Below are 16,802 nucleotides of genomic sequence, written 5' to 3' on the forward strand. Positions count from 1 at the left end.
GGAAAGCCGAATCTGTTTATATATTTCTAACTTTATCGAAGTGACCTCAGTGCCTGATTGCTGCAGAGATAACAGTAGCTAAAGCCATTCTAACAGATGTTCTGAATCCTCGTTCATGGGGGTCAAACTTTAGACCCTCACTAGAGTCAGATCAGATTATGTCGTGATCAGTTGGAGCTGTATGTGTCTTGACGTCCCGCTGAAAGAGAAGAAGGTGGAGTTCAGTTTCTCTTGTTTTTCTCTCTTCAGGCTCTCTGTCCAACCTCACACACACACACACACCCTCAAACAATGAGTGGTTAACCATACATGACTGAGCGTGCCCGGCCTCTCTGACAGGTGTAGAATTTCGCTGTATGGCTCTTCCTCCTCTGTCCTCTTCCAGTCGGTCACACTGAGGACATACTTGAGACTGAGACGGCTGCTGCTGCTGCACATTCACAGGTATTTATACACCGATCACTTTAAATCATACGCTCATACTTCCTGTTGGTCCACAGAGTTATATGAACGCTGTCAGCTGATTCTTTAATGTGTTAGAACAGTGGTTCTCAAACTATGGTATGCGTACCACCGGTGGTACGTGGGCTCCCTGTGGTGGTACGCAAAGAAATCTCCACAATATAAAAAACAAACCAATTCAGCATAAAACGTACTCTTATCTAGCTTGTCTCTATTGGGTTGTATTTATATCAAATGTGTTTTCCCTTCTAAATTAGTCTAGTTTTTGCAACAAACAACTTTAATCTGCTCAATTTATGCTCGCGCACAGACATAAACAACAACAGGCGTACGCCTCAAGTTTTGAAAAGTTCCACTCGATATTCCGTTATAGTTCAGTACTGAAACAAAAGCAAGCAGCTGTAGGCCTACATTAACAGAATTAAAAGAATATCTGTTAATGTAGGCCTACATTAACAGATATTCTGTTATTTATTGGAGTTCAGCACACAATCCGCAGCAAGCAGCTGTACATTAACATTTTTAAAACAGAGCCAGGAGAAACTTCAGTTTTGATGCATGTACAGACAGTGGACCTTATCGCTCCCCCTCCCCTCTATCTCTCTCTCTGTGGCTCTGAAGCTGATGTGATTCTGCTCTCTTTTGAGGTCTTAACACTCCGTAGGATCTTTTTTAAAAAGGCAGTTTTTCTATGTTGTTGTTTGCTGTTTGCACGGAGCCTGTGGAGCGCACGCCTGCACTCTCACGCGCTCTCTCTCGCTCTCCCCCGCTACCTCTCGCTCTCTCAGGCACGCAGCAATTTTATGAATAAATGAAAAATTAAATGAGAACACGTCAGAAATATACTTGGGCCCAGTCATCGTGTTTGTGTGGGAAACACTGGAGGCTAAATATTTCCAAACAGGTTGTTGGTATAAAGTTGTCATTTTTATTGTTCTGCACTTTTGTGTGTGCAAGTTCTAGCGCTAGCCCTTAGTAGGCCTACAGTGTGGCTGCCAGCAGTCAATAATAAATAATATTCTTTTCATGAATTAATTTGCCTCTTGCATGAAATGTGTGTTGAAATAGGCCTACAGTGTATTTTAACATCTACCATAATGGTGGTACTTGGAGAGCCAAATATTTTCGGAGGTGGTACGCAGTCTAAAAAGTTTGAGAACCACTGTGTTAGAAAATAAATGTTATGTTTATGTGTTTAATGAGCTTCTGACAAAGGGCGGAACATCAAAACATTTAAGAGTGTTACGCTCCCGTCTAGGGGGGCAGGTTTGTAACATAAAACCCCAGAAAGTTACTTCCCCGGTCCCCAAACCAAAGGCAAAAACTAATCTTGATTAGTGGATTTATTGAAGGATTTATTTACCACACAAATTCAAACAACTATCAACAAAGAACAATCTAAACTTAACTTTAAAAAAAACAAAAGAAAAAATGCAATAAACTGCTTCTCAAACAAAAGATTTGCTCAAACAAGAAAAACACAATTCAGAGCTAACAGAAAACTTAAAGAACAAGGCTTTAACAATGACGTGGGACAAGGTTGGAGGCCGAAGAATAACAAGCTGCTGCTGCTGTCAGTTAACACGCGCTGCCCTTCCTGAGGATCCCAGCAAGCCTTATAGAATTGACCAGACTCCCAACCAATGCCGGCGTCCTCCCTCCAGCTGATTGGCTCCTCCAACCAATCCCTGATCTCCACCTGCAGGTGCATCAAAGATCCTCACACACGCAAACACACAGAGATCTCACTCTCACACACACCACAATGCAATAAACAGCATACGGCCAGGGCAAAGCGTTAATACGAGTTTGAAACATCTCATTCAGATAAAGATGTGTGTCCGACTTCATCTCCACAGAACAGAAAGAAGATGATTATTCCTCGTACAAAGAGTCCGAGCGATGACACGATCGTGATGTTTTCTGAGTTTTTCATTAAAGGTCAAATATTTAAAACACACTTCACCATGTTTCTCTAACACTAATATGTGTCTCTAGTCTGTCTACAAACCCCCCAATGATGAGAAACTTATTTACACTGAAGAGGAGGAGGAGTATCAGAGGAGTCAGTCGTCTCTAAAAACAAGAGGTCAGGGGTTCGATCCCCGGCTCCTGCAGCAACATGTGTCCTTGGGCAACCCCACATTTCTACGGGTAGAACATTTTAATCGAGGATGGGGGGGGGGGGTTTGTTCTGACAGCTTCAAATCTGCCTCTCATGGCTGTCCTGCAGGAGTCCCTGAAGGCTCTGTTCTTGGACCACTTTGAGTTTAATTTCATAAGGCATATGTAATATCAAACTGTACGGAGACGAGGCAGTGATTTTTTTAGAATCATAAATTCTTTATTAATCCCGGGGGAAATGTGGTCGCTACAGCTGCTCTTAAATGCAACATAACAAATATAGAAAAATATAGAATATCATCAAATAAAAATAAGCAATAACAACCAAAGCACGGACTATTAGTGATGTTGAAAAGCTCAGGGAGGAGATATGAAGGATGTAAATATAAATATACAGAAGACATTGAAGAAGTGTTGATTCTTTTACCTGTAATGAGTGACGTCATGAGGAGTGAATCATAAAAAGACTTTAACACAGAATCTGAGAGAGCAGCCCTGAGACAGAAAAACGGAACAATGATTAAAACATGTTCACTTAAAATATTTGTCTAAAAATCCAAGTTCGGAGGAAAGTCGGAAAACTTCCGAGTTAAACCGAAAGAAAGTGTTTTAATCTGAACCAGATGATCCCAGAGAGGCTCAAAGATCCTGAACACACTTTCTCTCCAGCCCTACCCTCCTCTCGCGTGTCCGGAAACAGCCGAGTTGAGCTGATCAGCAGCGAGCTGATGGAGTGCCATGATGTCGCCGTCTCGTACCTGAGCTGGGTTCTGATCGTTGGGGGCGTGGCCTTCCTGCTTCGTCAGAGGCGGGAGTGCGCGCCGTACGGCAGGTGCAGCCCGGCGGGGGGGCTCTGCTGTCCGGCCTGGCTCGGGTGGTTCCTGCAGGAGGTGCCGGCCTTCCTGCTGCCGCTGCTGTTGCTGCTGCTGCCCGAGGAGGAGCTCACCGAGCCGGGGAGGAGCGGATGGAGCACTGGGAGGACACTGCTGCTCTGCACCTTCATGCTGCACTACTTCCACAGGTCAGAGGTCATAAAGGGGGGGGGGGTGACTTTAGAGAGAGGCAGACTGAAGGAGGTGTGATGGTACAAGAAGTGTAAACCGTGTCATGAGTTTTGAAGTGTGTGTGGGGGGGGGGGGGGGGGAGGATTAGACCGTAGTGTTGTACCACCCTAACTGAGACGAGACAAAAAATCTCTGTGAAGAATTTTGAAATAAATGTGACACAAACAAAGTGTCAGAATCTCAATGTGAACGAAAGAGTGGAGAAGAACATACTGGAGAACAGGAAACATGCAGCAGCAGGTTCATTAGAGCACGGAGATGGTAGAGGTGGCGTGCAGACAGTCTATGGTTGTGCAGCGATCACAGGGAATAAAGGTCACCACCCCCTCGCACTGGCTCCAGGTGAATTCTCCTGATTATATCCTGCTGCGTTCTCACATCAGCTCACTCTGACTTCCTGCAGAATAAATACGAGGAGGCTGGAGGAGAAACTTCGGGTGAAGAGAGAAACATTCAGATGTTTGTGTGATCACAGACGTCTGCTGTGAGGTCGTTGCAGGGTCAGATGGGGAGGGGCCACACAGCAGTTCTTTTATAAAACAACCTCTGTGGGGCACAGATGGCCTAGCTGCATGATAAACAGGAAGTGACCTGCATGTGTTTCTTTCAGGAGTTTTATCTACAGCTTCCTGACCAGAGGGCGACCCGTTCCGCTGTCCATCGTCCTGTACGCCGCCGTCTTCTGCTCGCTCAACGGCTTCCTGCAGGGACACCACCTGCTGCACTGTGCACGCTTTGAGCACACCTGGCTGACACGCGCTCGCATCGCTGCAGGTGAGTCATGATCACATCATCACCTGATCACCGGATCACCTGATCACCTGATCACATGATCTCTCTTGTGTGATGAAGGTCTGGTTTTGTTCGGGGTCGGGATGGTCATCAACATCCACAGTGACCACATCCTGCGGAGCCTCAGGAGGCCGGGAGAGATCGCCTACAGGACCCCTCATGGTGACATCATCATACACACATCATGTGCCCTGCTGTGATTGGACGTCAGCTGTCTCTTAACACCTGCTCGTTGTGTCTCCTCAGGAGGAATGTTTCACTTCGTGTCCGGAGCTAATTACTTCGGGGAGATCGTGGAGTGGTTCGGCTTCGCCTTGGCTGCGTGGAGTTTACCGTCATTCGCCTTCGCTCTGTTCACCGCCTGCTCCATTGGACCCAGAGCCTGTCACTACCACAGGTAGAGATGATGCATTCAGGTGCTGCTCGGTGATCCAAGTGTAACATATTTTTCCCCCATGTGATGACGATTCTGACGTCAGGTCGGGAAGTTGTTTATTTTCCATTTTACAACTCAGAAACTCCAGATGTTTCCGACACCACCTGAATGCAGCAACTACCAGCTCTACAGGTAGCTCTGTCTCTGATTGGTCTCCAGCTCTACAGGTAGCTCTGTCTCTGATTGGTCAGCAGCTCTGCAGGTAGCTCTGTCTCTGATTGGTCTCCAGCTCTACAGGTAGCTCTGTCTCTGATTGGTCTCCAGCTCTACAGGTAGCTCTGTCTCTGATTGGTCAGCAGCTCTACAGGTAGCTCTGTCCCTGATTGGTCAGCAGCTCTGCAGGTAGCTCTGTCTCTGATTGGACGCATGAACCCCGGCTAGACGATCTGATTGGTCTTGAGCCCAGCAGGTAGTTTTCTAATCCAGTTGTAAACAAAGCCAGCAGGTGAGTTTGAACCCCTTCAGGGGACTTCAGGGGTCAGGTACAGGGAGACCAGGATGAGGACTAACAGAGGTCAGAGCACTCAGACCAGAGGAACTTTGCACTTTATTCACCTTGCTTTTTCTGGTTTTGTTTTTATGTCCTGTTTGTTTGTTTTGAGTTTTCACGCTCTCGGTGCGAGCTGAAACGTCCGACCTTCTTTCTGCCTGTCTTTCAGAGATTACCTGCAGAGGTTCAAGGACTACCCCCCCTCCAGGAAAGCTCTCATCCCGTTTATCCTGTGAGGACGGGAGAGAGAGTCGATGATGATGAAGTAATCACTTCCTGTGCCTCTACAAACACCTGATTTCTGTATGTTTTCTGTCTATGTATACGACGAGTTATCTGGTGTCATGTTCCTGAATGTTATGTGTACTCTGAAGCTGTGGTCTGTCTCTCAGCAGATTCATGTTTCATGTTTGTATTAAAACTCTGAGACGACATTGTCCTGAAGACAAACTGATGAGTTGTACATTTTTCTGATCGAAGAGAGAATAAAGGTCGGGTGATGTTGTTGGAGAGGCCGTTTGTGAAAACTTAATTTAATTTTCTCTTTTCCTGCTTGGACACAAAAACTGTTCGAAAAAGTCGAAGCTTGAAACAGGTCGGAGGCAGGGACGCTGTGAATGTTATCTACGAGTTAACTTCATATCTCAAACATCACCATGTGAAGACGATTAAAGAGAGATAGAGAAACACACAGACCGGTTAGTCAGGAGTTACTGGGTGAGAGGTGGGGTTACACCCTGGACTGTTCACCAGCCAATCACAGAGCTGACATATAGAGACAGACAACCAGCCACACTCACATTCACACCTACAGACAATTTAGAGTCAGCAGTTAACCTAATGAGCATGTCTTTGGACTGTGGGAGGAAGCAGAAGTACTCCAAAAAACAAACAATAAAAACATGATCTAATCATGGGAACATTTATTGAATCTTTACGGAGGATTTCAATCAAAACTGATGAGTCATCAAACCATTCACCCCCCGTACAGTGTGTGTCGATCGAGACATGAGCTAATCAGACCTATTTGTTTTTTTGAACCAGGCTGTAAACATGTTAATCTGTTGTAAAAATAGGCTTTTTAGAATGGGTGTGTATGTGCCTTCCTGTGCTTCTGCAGCCAGCCTCTAGTGGACACTCGAGGAACTGCGGGATTCTACACTTCAGCATTGGCTTCATGTTTCAACACCGGAGGTTGCTGCTTGGTTTGGACAAACTTTTGTTATAAATAAGGTCTTAAACGTGTTTCATACTCTGATGCTTTTTGATACGACATGCTTCAAAAACATCACAGTTTGTGTTATTTAAAATGTCTTAAAATTAAGAAAGAAATGAATCTTTAAGTATTATTATTATAAATATACTAAATGAATGACCTGCGCCTGAATAAATACGTCTTTCTCTTTTGTTTAATATTTTTTATTTTATTATTAGAATTATTTATACATTCTTAATTTAATTTGAATTTTAGGTTTCATTTAAGTTCATGCTTTTAATTTGAAGTATTCCTTCACAAACCGGAAGTGTGAGATACGTCGGAAACTCTATCCTACATAACCGTAGAAGAAGAATCCACTTACGTAGGACATATTTGCGTAAATATCCACACCAAACATGGCGGACGGTGAGTTCGTTGTTGACCTTTGTTACCTTTGAGTTTCCGGTTGTTTGCCACCGGTTGTCGGTTTATATTAAACGTTTGTTTGTTGTGTTTGAACGACGGAGCGGATATGGAACCGTTAGGAGTTTAGTTTACCGGAAAGGGACCGTTACCGGGATGCTAAGCTAGTTTACCGCCTCGTCTTGTGCTAACGGCCAAACACGGACGGAATCAGCGGATTAGTGACTTTAACCGTCTTTTTATTTGATGCTTTTCTTTTTAAACAGCAAAACAATATCAGTTAGGTTTATTCAGCGACGTTTTCCAGTCACACAGCCCCACAGGAGACTCTCCCTCTGAACCAGACCCTGTAAAAAACCTGTTAGCTTAAGACCCGGTCCTCTTCAGGGGGGGCAGAGATCCCTTCTGAACCTTTTTTAAGGTGTGTGTGTGTGTGTGTGTGTGTGTGTGTGTGTGTGTGTGTGTGTGTGTGTGTGTGTGTGTGTGTGTGTGTGTGTGTGTGTGTGTGTGTGTGTGTGTGTGTGTGTGTGTGTGTGTGTGTGTGTGTGTGTGTGTGTGTGTGTGTGTGTGTGTGTGTGTGTGTGTGTGTGTGTGTGTGTGTGTGTGTGTGTGTGTGTGTTCGGTTGGTGCACACATTTCTCGGTTGGTGGGGCCATACCACCGGTAGCCCACCAACGGTGTGAGGCCATGAATTCTTGTGGGGCCAAAATGCTGGGCCCCAAACCGTTTATTGCTTTAAAGTAGCTCAGGAGGCTTCACTGATACTCCTCTTGCTTTCTTTTGACTTGGCCCAAAAGGTAACAAAAATCGTAAAAGTGTGTGTGAAGTGGGCGTGCGCCATGAGTCGATCGTGGATCGACCATGCCACTGCAGCAGGATACACACTTCCGGATGTGTGTGTGGTATTAGCCAATGAGATGCCTTGAACATCAAGTGTCATAGTCTCGCGGGATTTTACAGGATTTTGATTGTGAGCTGAAGCACAACAAGGAGCAATGCCCTATACCGACTGAAGAACTTTGCACATTAATAAGGTAAGTTTACTTCAAGTTTTCTTTTTTTTAACTAATATTCTTTTGGCTGTATGGAGTTTTGTGCAACTACAAGAAACGATTTTCTTTAAAAAAAATATATAAAAAGTACCATTCGAGCGGATGGAGCACGCTGCTGCTCTGCACCTTCATGCTGCACTACTTCCACAGGTCAGAGGTCATAAAGGGGGGGGGGGTGACTTTAGAGAGAGGCAGACTGAAGGAGGTGTGATGTTTTATTTTTAGGGAGTGAACAAACAGGAAGCAGAAGAAACTTTTGCTTCCTCATAGAAAGCTCTGGAAAGTTTCTCTTCAGCTGCTGACAGATTCTGGACTCAGTTCAGTCCAGGTAGGGACCTGAGTCAGGTGTCCACATGCAACTCAAAGTGTCCTCAGAGTAACAGATCAGCTGGTACAAGAAGTGTAAACCGTGTCATGAGTTTTGAAGTGTGTGGGGGAGGATTAGACCGTAGTTTTGTACCACCCTAACTGAGACGAGACAAAAAATCTCTGTGAAGAATTTTGAAATAAATGTGACACAAACAAAGTGTCAGAATCTCAATGTGAACTAAAGAGTGGAGAAGAACATACTAGAGAACAGGAAACATGCAGCAGCAGGTTCATTAGAGCACGGAGATGGTAGAGGTGGCATGCAGACAGTCTATGGTTGTGCAGCGATCACAGGGAATAAAGGTCACCACCCCCTCGCACTGGCTCCAGGTGAATTCTCCTGATTATATCCTGCTGCGTTCTCACATCAGCTCACTCTGACTTCCTGCAGAATAAATACGAGGAGGCTGGAGGAGAAACTTCGGGTGAAGAGAGAAACATTCAGATGTTTGTGTGATCACAGACGTCTGCTGTGAGGTCGTTGCAGGGTCAGATGGGGAGGGGCCACACAGCAGTTCTTTTATAAAACAACCTCTGTGGGGCACAGATGGCCTAGCTGCATGATAAACAGGAAGTGACCTGCGTGTGTTTCTTTCAGGAGTTTTATCTACATCTTCCTGACCAGAGGGCGACCCGTTCCGCTGTCCATCGTCCTGTACGCCGCCGTCTTCTGCTCGCTCAACGGCTTCCTGCAGGGACACCACCTGCTGCACTGTGCACGCTTTGAGCACACCTGGCTGACACACGCTCGCATCGCTGCAGGTGAGTCATGATCACATCATCACCTGATCACATGCTCACCTGATCACATGATCACATGATCTCTCTTGTGTGATGAAGGTCTGGTTTTGTTCGGGGTCGGGATGGTCATCAACATCCACAGTGACCACATCCTGCGGAGCCTCAGGAGGCCGGGAGAGATCGCCTATAGGACCCCTCATGGTGACATCATCATACACACATCATGTGCCCTGCTGTGATTGGACGTCAGCTGTCTCTTAACACCTGTTCGTTGTGTCTCCTCAGGAGGAATGTTTCACTTCGTGTCCGGAGCTAATTACTTCGGGGAGATCGTGGAGTGGTTCTGCTTCGCCTTGGCTGCGTGGAGTTTACCGTCATTCGCCTTCGCTCTGTTCACCGCCTGCTCCATTGGACCCAGAGCCTGTCACTAACACAGGTAGAGATGATGCATTCAGGTGCTGCTCGGTGATCCAAGTGTAACATATTTTTCCCCCATGTGATGACGATTCTGACGTCAGGTCGGGAAGTCGTTTATTTTCCATTTTACAACTCAGAAACTCCAGATGTTTCCGACACCACCTGAATGCAGCAACTACCAGCTCTACAGGTAGCTCTGTCTCTGATTGGTCTCCAGCTCTACAGGTAGCGCTGTCTCTGATTGGTCTCCAGCTCTACAGGTAGCTCTGTCTCTGATTGGTCTCCAGCTCTACAGGTATCTCTGTCTCTGACTGGTCAGCAGCTCTACAGGTAGCTCTGTCTCTGATTGGTCAGCAGCTCTACAGGTAGCTCTGTCTCTGATTGGACGCATGAACCCCGGCTAGACGATCTGATTGGTCTTGAGCCCAGCAGGTAGTTTTCTAATCCAGTTGTAAACAAAGCCAGCAGGTGAGTTTGAACCCCTTCAGGGGACTTCAGGGGTCAGGTACAGGGAGACCAGGATGAGGACTAACAGAGGTCAGAGCACTCAGACCAGAGGAACTCTGCACTTTATTCACCTTGCTTTTTCTGGTTTTGTTTTTATGTCCTGTTTGTTTGTTTTGAGTTTTCACGCTCTCGGTGCGAGCTGAAACGTCCGACCTTCTTTCTGCCTGTCTTTCAGAGATTACCTGCAGAGGTTCAAGGACTACCCCCCCCCCCCCCTCCAGGAAAGCTCTCATCCCGTTTATCCTGTGAGGACGGGAGAGAGAGTCGATGATAATGAAGGAATCACTTCCTGTGCCTCTCCAAACACCTGGTTTCTGTATGTTTTCTGTCTATGTATACGACGAGTTATCTGGTGTCATGTTCCTGAATGTTATGTGTACTCTGAAGCTGTGGTCTGTCTCTCAGCAGATTCATGTTTCATGTTTGTATTAGAACTCTGAGACGACATTGTCCTGAAGACAAACTGATGAGTTGTACATTTTTCTGATCGAAGAGAGAATAAAGGTCGGGTGATGTTGTTGGAGAGGCCGTTTGTGAAAACTTAATTAAATTTTCTCTTTTCCTGCTTGGACACAAAAACTGTTCGAAAAAGTCGAAGCTTGAAACAGGTCGGAGGCAGGGACGCTGTGAATGTTATCTACGAGTTAACTTCATATCTCAAACATCACCATGTGAAGACGATTAAAGAGAGATAGAGAAACACACAGACCGGTTAGTCAGGAGTTACTGGGTGAGAGGTGGGGTTACACCCTGGACTGTTCACCAGCCAATCACAGAGCTGACATATAGAGACAGACAACCAGCCACACTCACATTCACACCTACAGACAATTTAGAGTCAGCAGTTAACCTAATGAGCATGTCTTTGGACTGTGGGAGGAAGCAGAAGTACTCCAAAAAACAAACAATAAAAGCATGATCTAATCATGGGAACATTTATTGAATCTTTACGGAGGATTTCAATCAAAACTGATGAGTCATCAAACCATTCACCCCCCGTACAGTGTGTGTCGATCGAGACATGAGCTAATCAGACCTATTTGTTTTTTTGAACCAGGCTGTAAACATGTTAATCTGTTGTAAAAATAGGCTTTTTAGAATGGGTGTGTATGTGCCTTCCTGTGCTTCTGCAGCCAGCCTCTAGTGGACACTCGAGGAACTGCGGGATTCTACACTTCAGCATTGGCTTCATGTTTCAACACCGGAGGTTGCTGCTTGGTTTGGACAAACTTTTGTTATAAATAAGGTCTTAAACGTGTTTCATACTCTGATGCTTTTTGATACGACATGCTTCAAAAACATCACAGTTTGTGTTATTTAAAATGTCTTAAAATTAAGAAAGAAATGAATCTTTAAGTATTATTATTATAAATATACTAAATGAATGACCTGCACCTGAATAAATACGTCTTTCTCTTTTGTTTAATATTTTTTATTTTATTATTAGAATTATTTATACATTCTTAATTTAATTTGAATTTTAGGTTTCATTTAAGTTCATGCTTTTAATTTGAAGTATTCCTTCACAAACCGGAAGTGTGAGATACGTCGGAAACTCTATCCTACATAACCGTAGAAGAAGAATCCACTTACGCAGGACATATTTGCGTAAATATCCACACCAAACATGGCGGACGGTGAGTTCGTTGTTGACCTTTGTTACCTTTGAGTTTCCGGTTATTTGCCACCGGTTGTCGGTTTATATTAAACGTTTGTTTGTTGTGTTTGAACGACGGAGCGGATATGGAACCGTTAGGAGTTTAGTTTACCGGAAAGGGACCGTTACCGGGATGCTAAGCTAGTTTACCGCCTCGTCTTGTGCTAACGGCCAAACACGGACGGAATCAGCGGATTAGTGACTTTAACCGTCTTTTTATTTGATGCTTTTCTTTTTAAACAGCAAAACAATATCAGTTAGGTTTATTCAGCGACGTTTTCCAGTCACACAGCCCCACAGGAGACTCTCCCTCTGAACCAGACCCTGTAAAAAACCTGTTAGCTTAAGACCCGGTCCTCTTCAGGGGGGGCAGAGATCCCTTCTGAACCTTTTTTAAGCAGTGTGTGTGTGTGTGTGCGGCATTAGCTCAGTTTGAGTGTGTACAGTACTTGTGTTTAAGACTGAGCTGCTCTCAAATCAGCAGCTTTATAACAGGAAGCAAAACAATTGCCAGGGGGGTAAGAATTAAGATGTGACACATTACTGAAAAGGGGTTATTTTCATTCTGTATCCAGAGTGCGACTCTGAGAGTAGTGAACATTAATACGTGCTGTCAAAGGAATTGATTTTAGAATTTTAACACATTAGGCTGCTATTAAGCTCCCAGGGTTTACTGATTTTCCTGTTCAACATGAAGAGTACACAAAACAAAAGGCTGATTGTGTCATGCATTTCTTTTCTTTTTACATATTTTCCTCTTAATAATTCATGACCTTTGGTGGCTTTTGAGGATTATGATAAATTGACCAATTCTTTACAAATCAGGAATTCAAACAACTTGAAAGAACAGGCTGTCAACTTGACTTGATTTAATTTACAGAAAAAAGTGAAGGAAAGAGAGCCCACACATGATTGGAGAGTGATAAAAAGACAAAAAATGAAGTTTAAATAAAGAGAGAATGGGACAAGTATGTGAATAAATGAAAAGGGTAAATATTGGAAATATTGATGGACAAGGAAGGGTGAGCTAGTTAGACAAAGTGCAGAGAGACGAGACAGATCTGATCAAACATTCAGCTGGTGTGGCCTTGTAAAAAACAGCCAATGAAGAATGCATTCAGCCGGGAATTTATTCATAGATGTATTTATAATGCATGCCCACAGAAGGAATGACTTCCCATGCATCTTCACATAGCATGAGTGTGTGAGTGCCTGTGAACCGTGTGCTGAGTGTGTTTGTGTGCGTGCATGCGTGCGTGCGATTTCCCATCATGTGCAGCCTGTCTGGGAGACAGGATCGGTACTGATTGATGAGGACGTTTGTTTTAACGAGCCTCAGGAGTGGAATCACCTTGAGAAAGATTTGGATTCTCACTTTACACGACTTCTCCTGCTGTCTGAAGATATCTCAAACACACACCGTCACACTGCTGCCTGTGTGTGCGCGCTTGTGATGTTTGTTTACGTCTGTGTTTGTTTGAGCTGTATGTGGGGGACTTTCTGAAGTGCCTTTATTTTTGTGCGCCTGTATGTGTGTATAGTGGTGTAGGTTTAGCTGTTGTTTTCTTGTGTATTAGATCACTTGTGGAATCACACGTTTTAAACTGTAAGTATTTTTTTCTTTCTTTCTTACTCTGCTTTTTCATTCAGGTTCTTAATATCATATTAGGTGATAGATAGATAGATAGATAGATAGACTTTATTGTCTGTCCCAACAGAGACAGAAATTCTCCTTTGACAAGGCTCGAACAATAAACACAACTTACATTAAAAACAGAAAGTGCAGTACATTAAAAGAGGACTTAAAAACAACAGTTTCTATTTGAATTTGTTCAGAATGGTTATTGCAGAGGGAATGAAGGATTTTTTGTAGATGTTTTTCCGGGCCAGAGGGACTTTGTAGGGTTCCTCTGTGATCAGGGTGGCTCTCCTGATCACAGAGTGATTATACAGTTCGGAAAGGGTAGTTTGTGGTGAACCGATAATTTTGCTGGCCTGATTAATGATGCGGGAGAGTTTGGTTTTGTGTTTGGTGGTGACGGAGTTGTACCAGGATGAGATGTTAAAAGTGAGGATGGATTCAATGAGTGATTGGTAAACCAGAGTTTAAATATGTTTGCTGACATGAAAAGTCATTAGTTTCCTCATCAGGTGGAGACTCGGTTGTGATTTCTTGTAAATAGAGCCAGTATAACTTCACCCCCATAGAACACTACCCCCATGGCCTGCTTCATTATTATCATTGTATTATTGTATTATTATTATTATTATTATTATTACTTAGCATCCATATATATATATATACATATATACTGTACATTCTATATATTTTATTATATTATTATATTAGTCTATATTATATAACATTTCATTATACTACACTATATTGTTCATACTGCACTATATTATATTATATTATACTACATTATATTATATAACTACACTCTGCATCTTGCTGCTATTTATCACACAGAGTCACTTTATCTTGTCATTCTCTGTAAATACTGTCTCAATTCTCAATTCCCCCCTGCTAACTTCATTCATTCATTCATTCATTCATTCATTTTGTACTTGTATATACCCCTTGTTTTTTTGTTTTTTTTTAATATATTTTATTCTTATTTTTATTTTTATTTTATTTTATTTTTATTTATTCTGTTTAATGTGTATTTTGTATTTTCGAGCTTCTTGTCTGTGCTGCTGTAACGCCCGAATTTCCCCTCTGGGGATCAATAAAGTATTATCCTATCCTATCCTATCCTATGATGTGAAAAACAGAGACAGGTGTCAAACTCTGATCCCAGATATTTAAAGAACTGAACCTGCTCTACAAGCTGACCCTGGATTGTGAGTGGTTGGAAGAGAGGTGATGGTGTTATCCTCTGCCCCCACAGCACAACTCCTTAGTCTTTGTGATGTTGAGCTCCAGTGAGTCTTCACCAAAAGTCCTGACCAGGTTGTTGACTGCCTGCTGGTATTGGGTCAGAGCTGTGGTGTCAGTCAGTTGCTCAACCAGGGCCATGTCATCTGCATACTTAAAAAGTGTCATTCCTTCACTGTTGCAGGAGATGTTGTTTGTGTAAACAGAGAAAAGAATGTGAGATAAAACACAACACTGGGGAAGACCTGTGTTTAAAAACAATTTACTGGAATTAAAACAATTTAAAAACACCTGTTTTGGACTTTCATGTAAAAAAATCTTAATCCATAAAACCAGTGTGGGGTGGACATGAAGGTCCCAGAGGCGGCGCAACAGAGTGTCTGTGTGTACAGTATTAAAAGCAGAGGAGAAATCCATGAATAAAATCCTAGTGTGGGGATGTGCAGAGTCAAGGTGTTTGGTGACAGTGTCTAAAAGTGTGAGACTTGCATCCTCTACACGACGTTTTGCTTCATAGGCAAATTGTAGGGGATCAAGTTTGTTAGACAACATTTTAGACAGATGGTCACACACTACTCTTTCCATACATTTACACAACACGGAGGTCAGGGCCCAAAAGGTGCTGAAACTGTCTGGTGAGAACCCAACCTAGCTGTAAGCCTGTCAGGGCCAGAGGCCTTGTGTGGGTTGACTGTGCAGGATGGAGGTCACCAGTTGTTCATTAATAGTGAGGGTTTGGTGGGGGGAACTAGAGGTTGGGCAGATCCAGTTGGTTGGTGTGTTGCTGCTGTTTTTGTTGTTTGGATGAATGGTTATTTGTTTGGTTGTAGTGACAGTGTCCTTACAGAATGTAATGTAAGAGGTAAGTACATCTGTCAACATGTTGGGATCACTAACGCAGTCATTCAAAAACAAATCCCAGTCAGTCAGTTCAAAACAACCTTTTAGTGATTCAGTTGCTTCTTTATTCCAGACTCTGATATTTTTTGTGATGGGTTTTCCTGTTTTCAGTTGCGATCTGTATCTTGGCAGTAACAAGATGACGTTGTGGTCAGAGCGGCCAAGAGGTGGGTGTGGTTTTGAAATGTATGCATCAGGGATGTTGCCATAGCACAAGTCCAGTATGTTTTGCATTCTGGTGGGAGTTGTGATGTATTGCTCCACATTGGGCAGATGTGTGGTTGTTAACAGTGTGCTCTCATTGTATATTATGATTTTGTTGATTGAACTGGCACGCGACAAGTAATGTGGGTGTGTACATTTATTTTTGATTGGTTGTTTAATAAAATCACCTTGAGTGAGCACAGCTGCTACTGCTGTGTTTTTGCAATCAGTCACGTCGTTGCGTCTACTCTGTGAACAGGTTATGGGCCCAGCTAAGTAAAGTCAAGAAGTCAAGAGTTTTTTGTTTGTTTGTTTGTTTTGTAACGTACTGAAGTAACGTCATGAGTGCGCCTAGAAGAACAGAACCTGGCGGTCGCTGGTCGAGGCTTTTATTTGACGGGGATGAAAAGAATTATGAACTTTGGGAGGTGAAGTTTTTGGGACACCTCTGGCTGCAAGGCCTGAAAAAGATTATTACCACGGAGCCCGAGGGTGTGGAGACACCAGAAGAAGCGGCCTCAAATGCTGAGGCCTATGCAGAATTGATCCAGTTCTTGGACGATAAAAGTTTGTCGCTTGTAATGCGAGAAGCAGCTGACGATGGGCGCGCAGCGCTAAAGATTTTGAGAGACTATTATGCAGGTAAAGGAAAGCCGAGAATAATAAGTCTTTATACTGAGCTGACCTCGCTTCAAAAATCAAGCAGCGAGAATGTGACTGAATATGTTATCCGTGCAGAAACTGCTATCACAGCATTACGGAGTTCTGGAGAGACTTTGAATGACGGGCTGTTGGTGGCTATGGTTCTAAAGGGGCTTCCTGAAACTTTCAAACAGTTTGCCATCCATATTACGCAATCGGATGACCGGATAACGTTTGCAGAATTCAAAACAAAGCATCGAAGCTACAAGAACATTGAAAAGATGCGTGCTCCAGCAGCAGAAGACAATGTAATGGCTGTGCGTACAAGACATAGGCCTACGAGACCCGCAAGTGCAGGCTCAACTGAACGGGGAGCTGAACGGGCTGCAGCGGACGTGGTGTGCTACAGGTGCGGACAGAAGGGACACATTGCTCGCGCTTGT

General features: G+C 43.8%; 2 protein-coding genes across 3 annotated transcripts; both read left to right on the plus strand.

Moving 5' to 3' along the window:
* Positions 1 to 282: 282 nt before the first annotated feature.
* LOC132993986 (3-oxo-5-alpha-steroid 4-dehydrogenase 2-like) lies at positions 283 to 5,878 on the plus strand. 2 transcript variants are annotated; one of them, XM_061064025.1, is made up of 6 exons: positions 283 to 444; positions 3,256 to 3,607; positions 4,261 to 4,424; positions 4,503 to 4,604; positions 4,689 to 4,839; positions 5,538 to 5,878. In XM_061064025.1, exons 2-6 carry the CDS (start codon positions 3,315 to 3,317, stop codon positions 5,602 to 5,604), a joined length of 777 nt encoding a protein of 258 aa, XP_060920008.1. In that variant the 5' UTR covers positions 283 to 444; positions 3,256 to 3,314; the 3' UTR covers positions 5,605 to 5,878. The 2 variants fall into 2 exon arrangements, with proteins under 2 accessions (XP_060920008.1, XP_060920009.1); XM_061064026.1 differs by lacking the exon at positions 283 to 444 and adding an exon at positions 2,632 to 3,158 and having other exon boundaries at positions 3,232 to 3,607.
* Positions 5,879 to 8,151: 2,273 nt separating this feature from the next.
* LOC132994458 (3-oxo-5-alpha-steroid 4-dehydrogenase 2-like) lies at positions 8,152 to 10,598 on the plus strand. The gene is made up of 5 exons (XM_061064815.1): positions 8,152 to 8,191; positions 9,009 to 9,172; positions 9,251 to 9,352; positions 9,437 to 9,587; positions 10,251 to 10,598. Exons 1-4 carry the CDS (start codon positions 8,172 to 8,174, stop codon positions 9,580 to 9,582), a joined length of 432 nt encoding a protein of 143 aa, XP_060920798.1. The 5' UTR covers positions 8,152 to 8,171; the 3' UTR covers positions 9,583 to 9,587; positions 10,251 to 10,598.
* Positions 10,599 to 16,802: the final 6,204 nt, after the last annotated feature.

The sequence above is a fragment of the Labrus mixtus genome, chromosome 19 (assembly GCF_963584025.1).
Source record: "Labrus mixtus chromosome 19, fLabMix1.1, whole genome shotgun sequence".
Taxonomy (NCBI): domain Eukaryota; kingdom Metazoa; phylum Chordata; class Actinopteri; order Labriformes; family Labridae; genus Labrus; species Labrus mixtus.

What these genes read in the sequence shown, in the direction of transcription:
- LOC132993986 (XM_061064025.1), top strand. Translation starts at nt 3,315, where the DNA reads ATGGAGTGCCATGATGTCGCCGTCTCGTACCTGAGCTGGGTTCTGATC. An exon ending in ATGCTGCACTACTTCCACAG is followed by an intron (nt 3,608 to 4,260) that starts GTCAGAGGTCAT and finishes TGTTTCTTTCAG; the next exon opens with GAGTTTTATCTACAGCTTCC. An exon ending in CGCCTACAGGACCCCTCATG is followed by an intron (nt 4,605 to 4,688) that starts GTGACATCATCA and finishes GTGTCTCCTCAG; the next exon opens with GAGGAATGTTTCACTTCGTG.
- LOC132994458 (XM_061064815.1), top strand. Translation starts at nt 8,172, where the DNA reads ATGCTGCACTACTTCCACAG. An exon ending in ATGCTGCACTACTTCCACAG is followed by an intron (nt 8,192 to 9,008) that starts GTCAGAGGTCAT and finishes TGTTTCTTTCAG; the next exon opens with GAGTTTTATCTACATCTTCC. An exon ending in CGCCTATAGGACCCCTCATG is followed by an intron (nt 9,353 to 9,436) that starts GTGACATCATCA and finishes GTGTCTCCTCAG; the next exon opens with GAGGAATGTTTCACTTCGTG.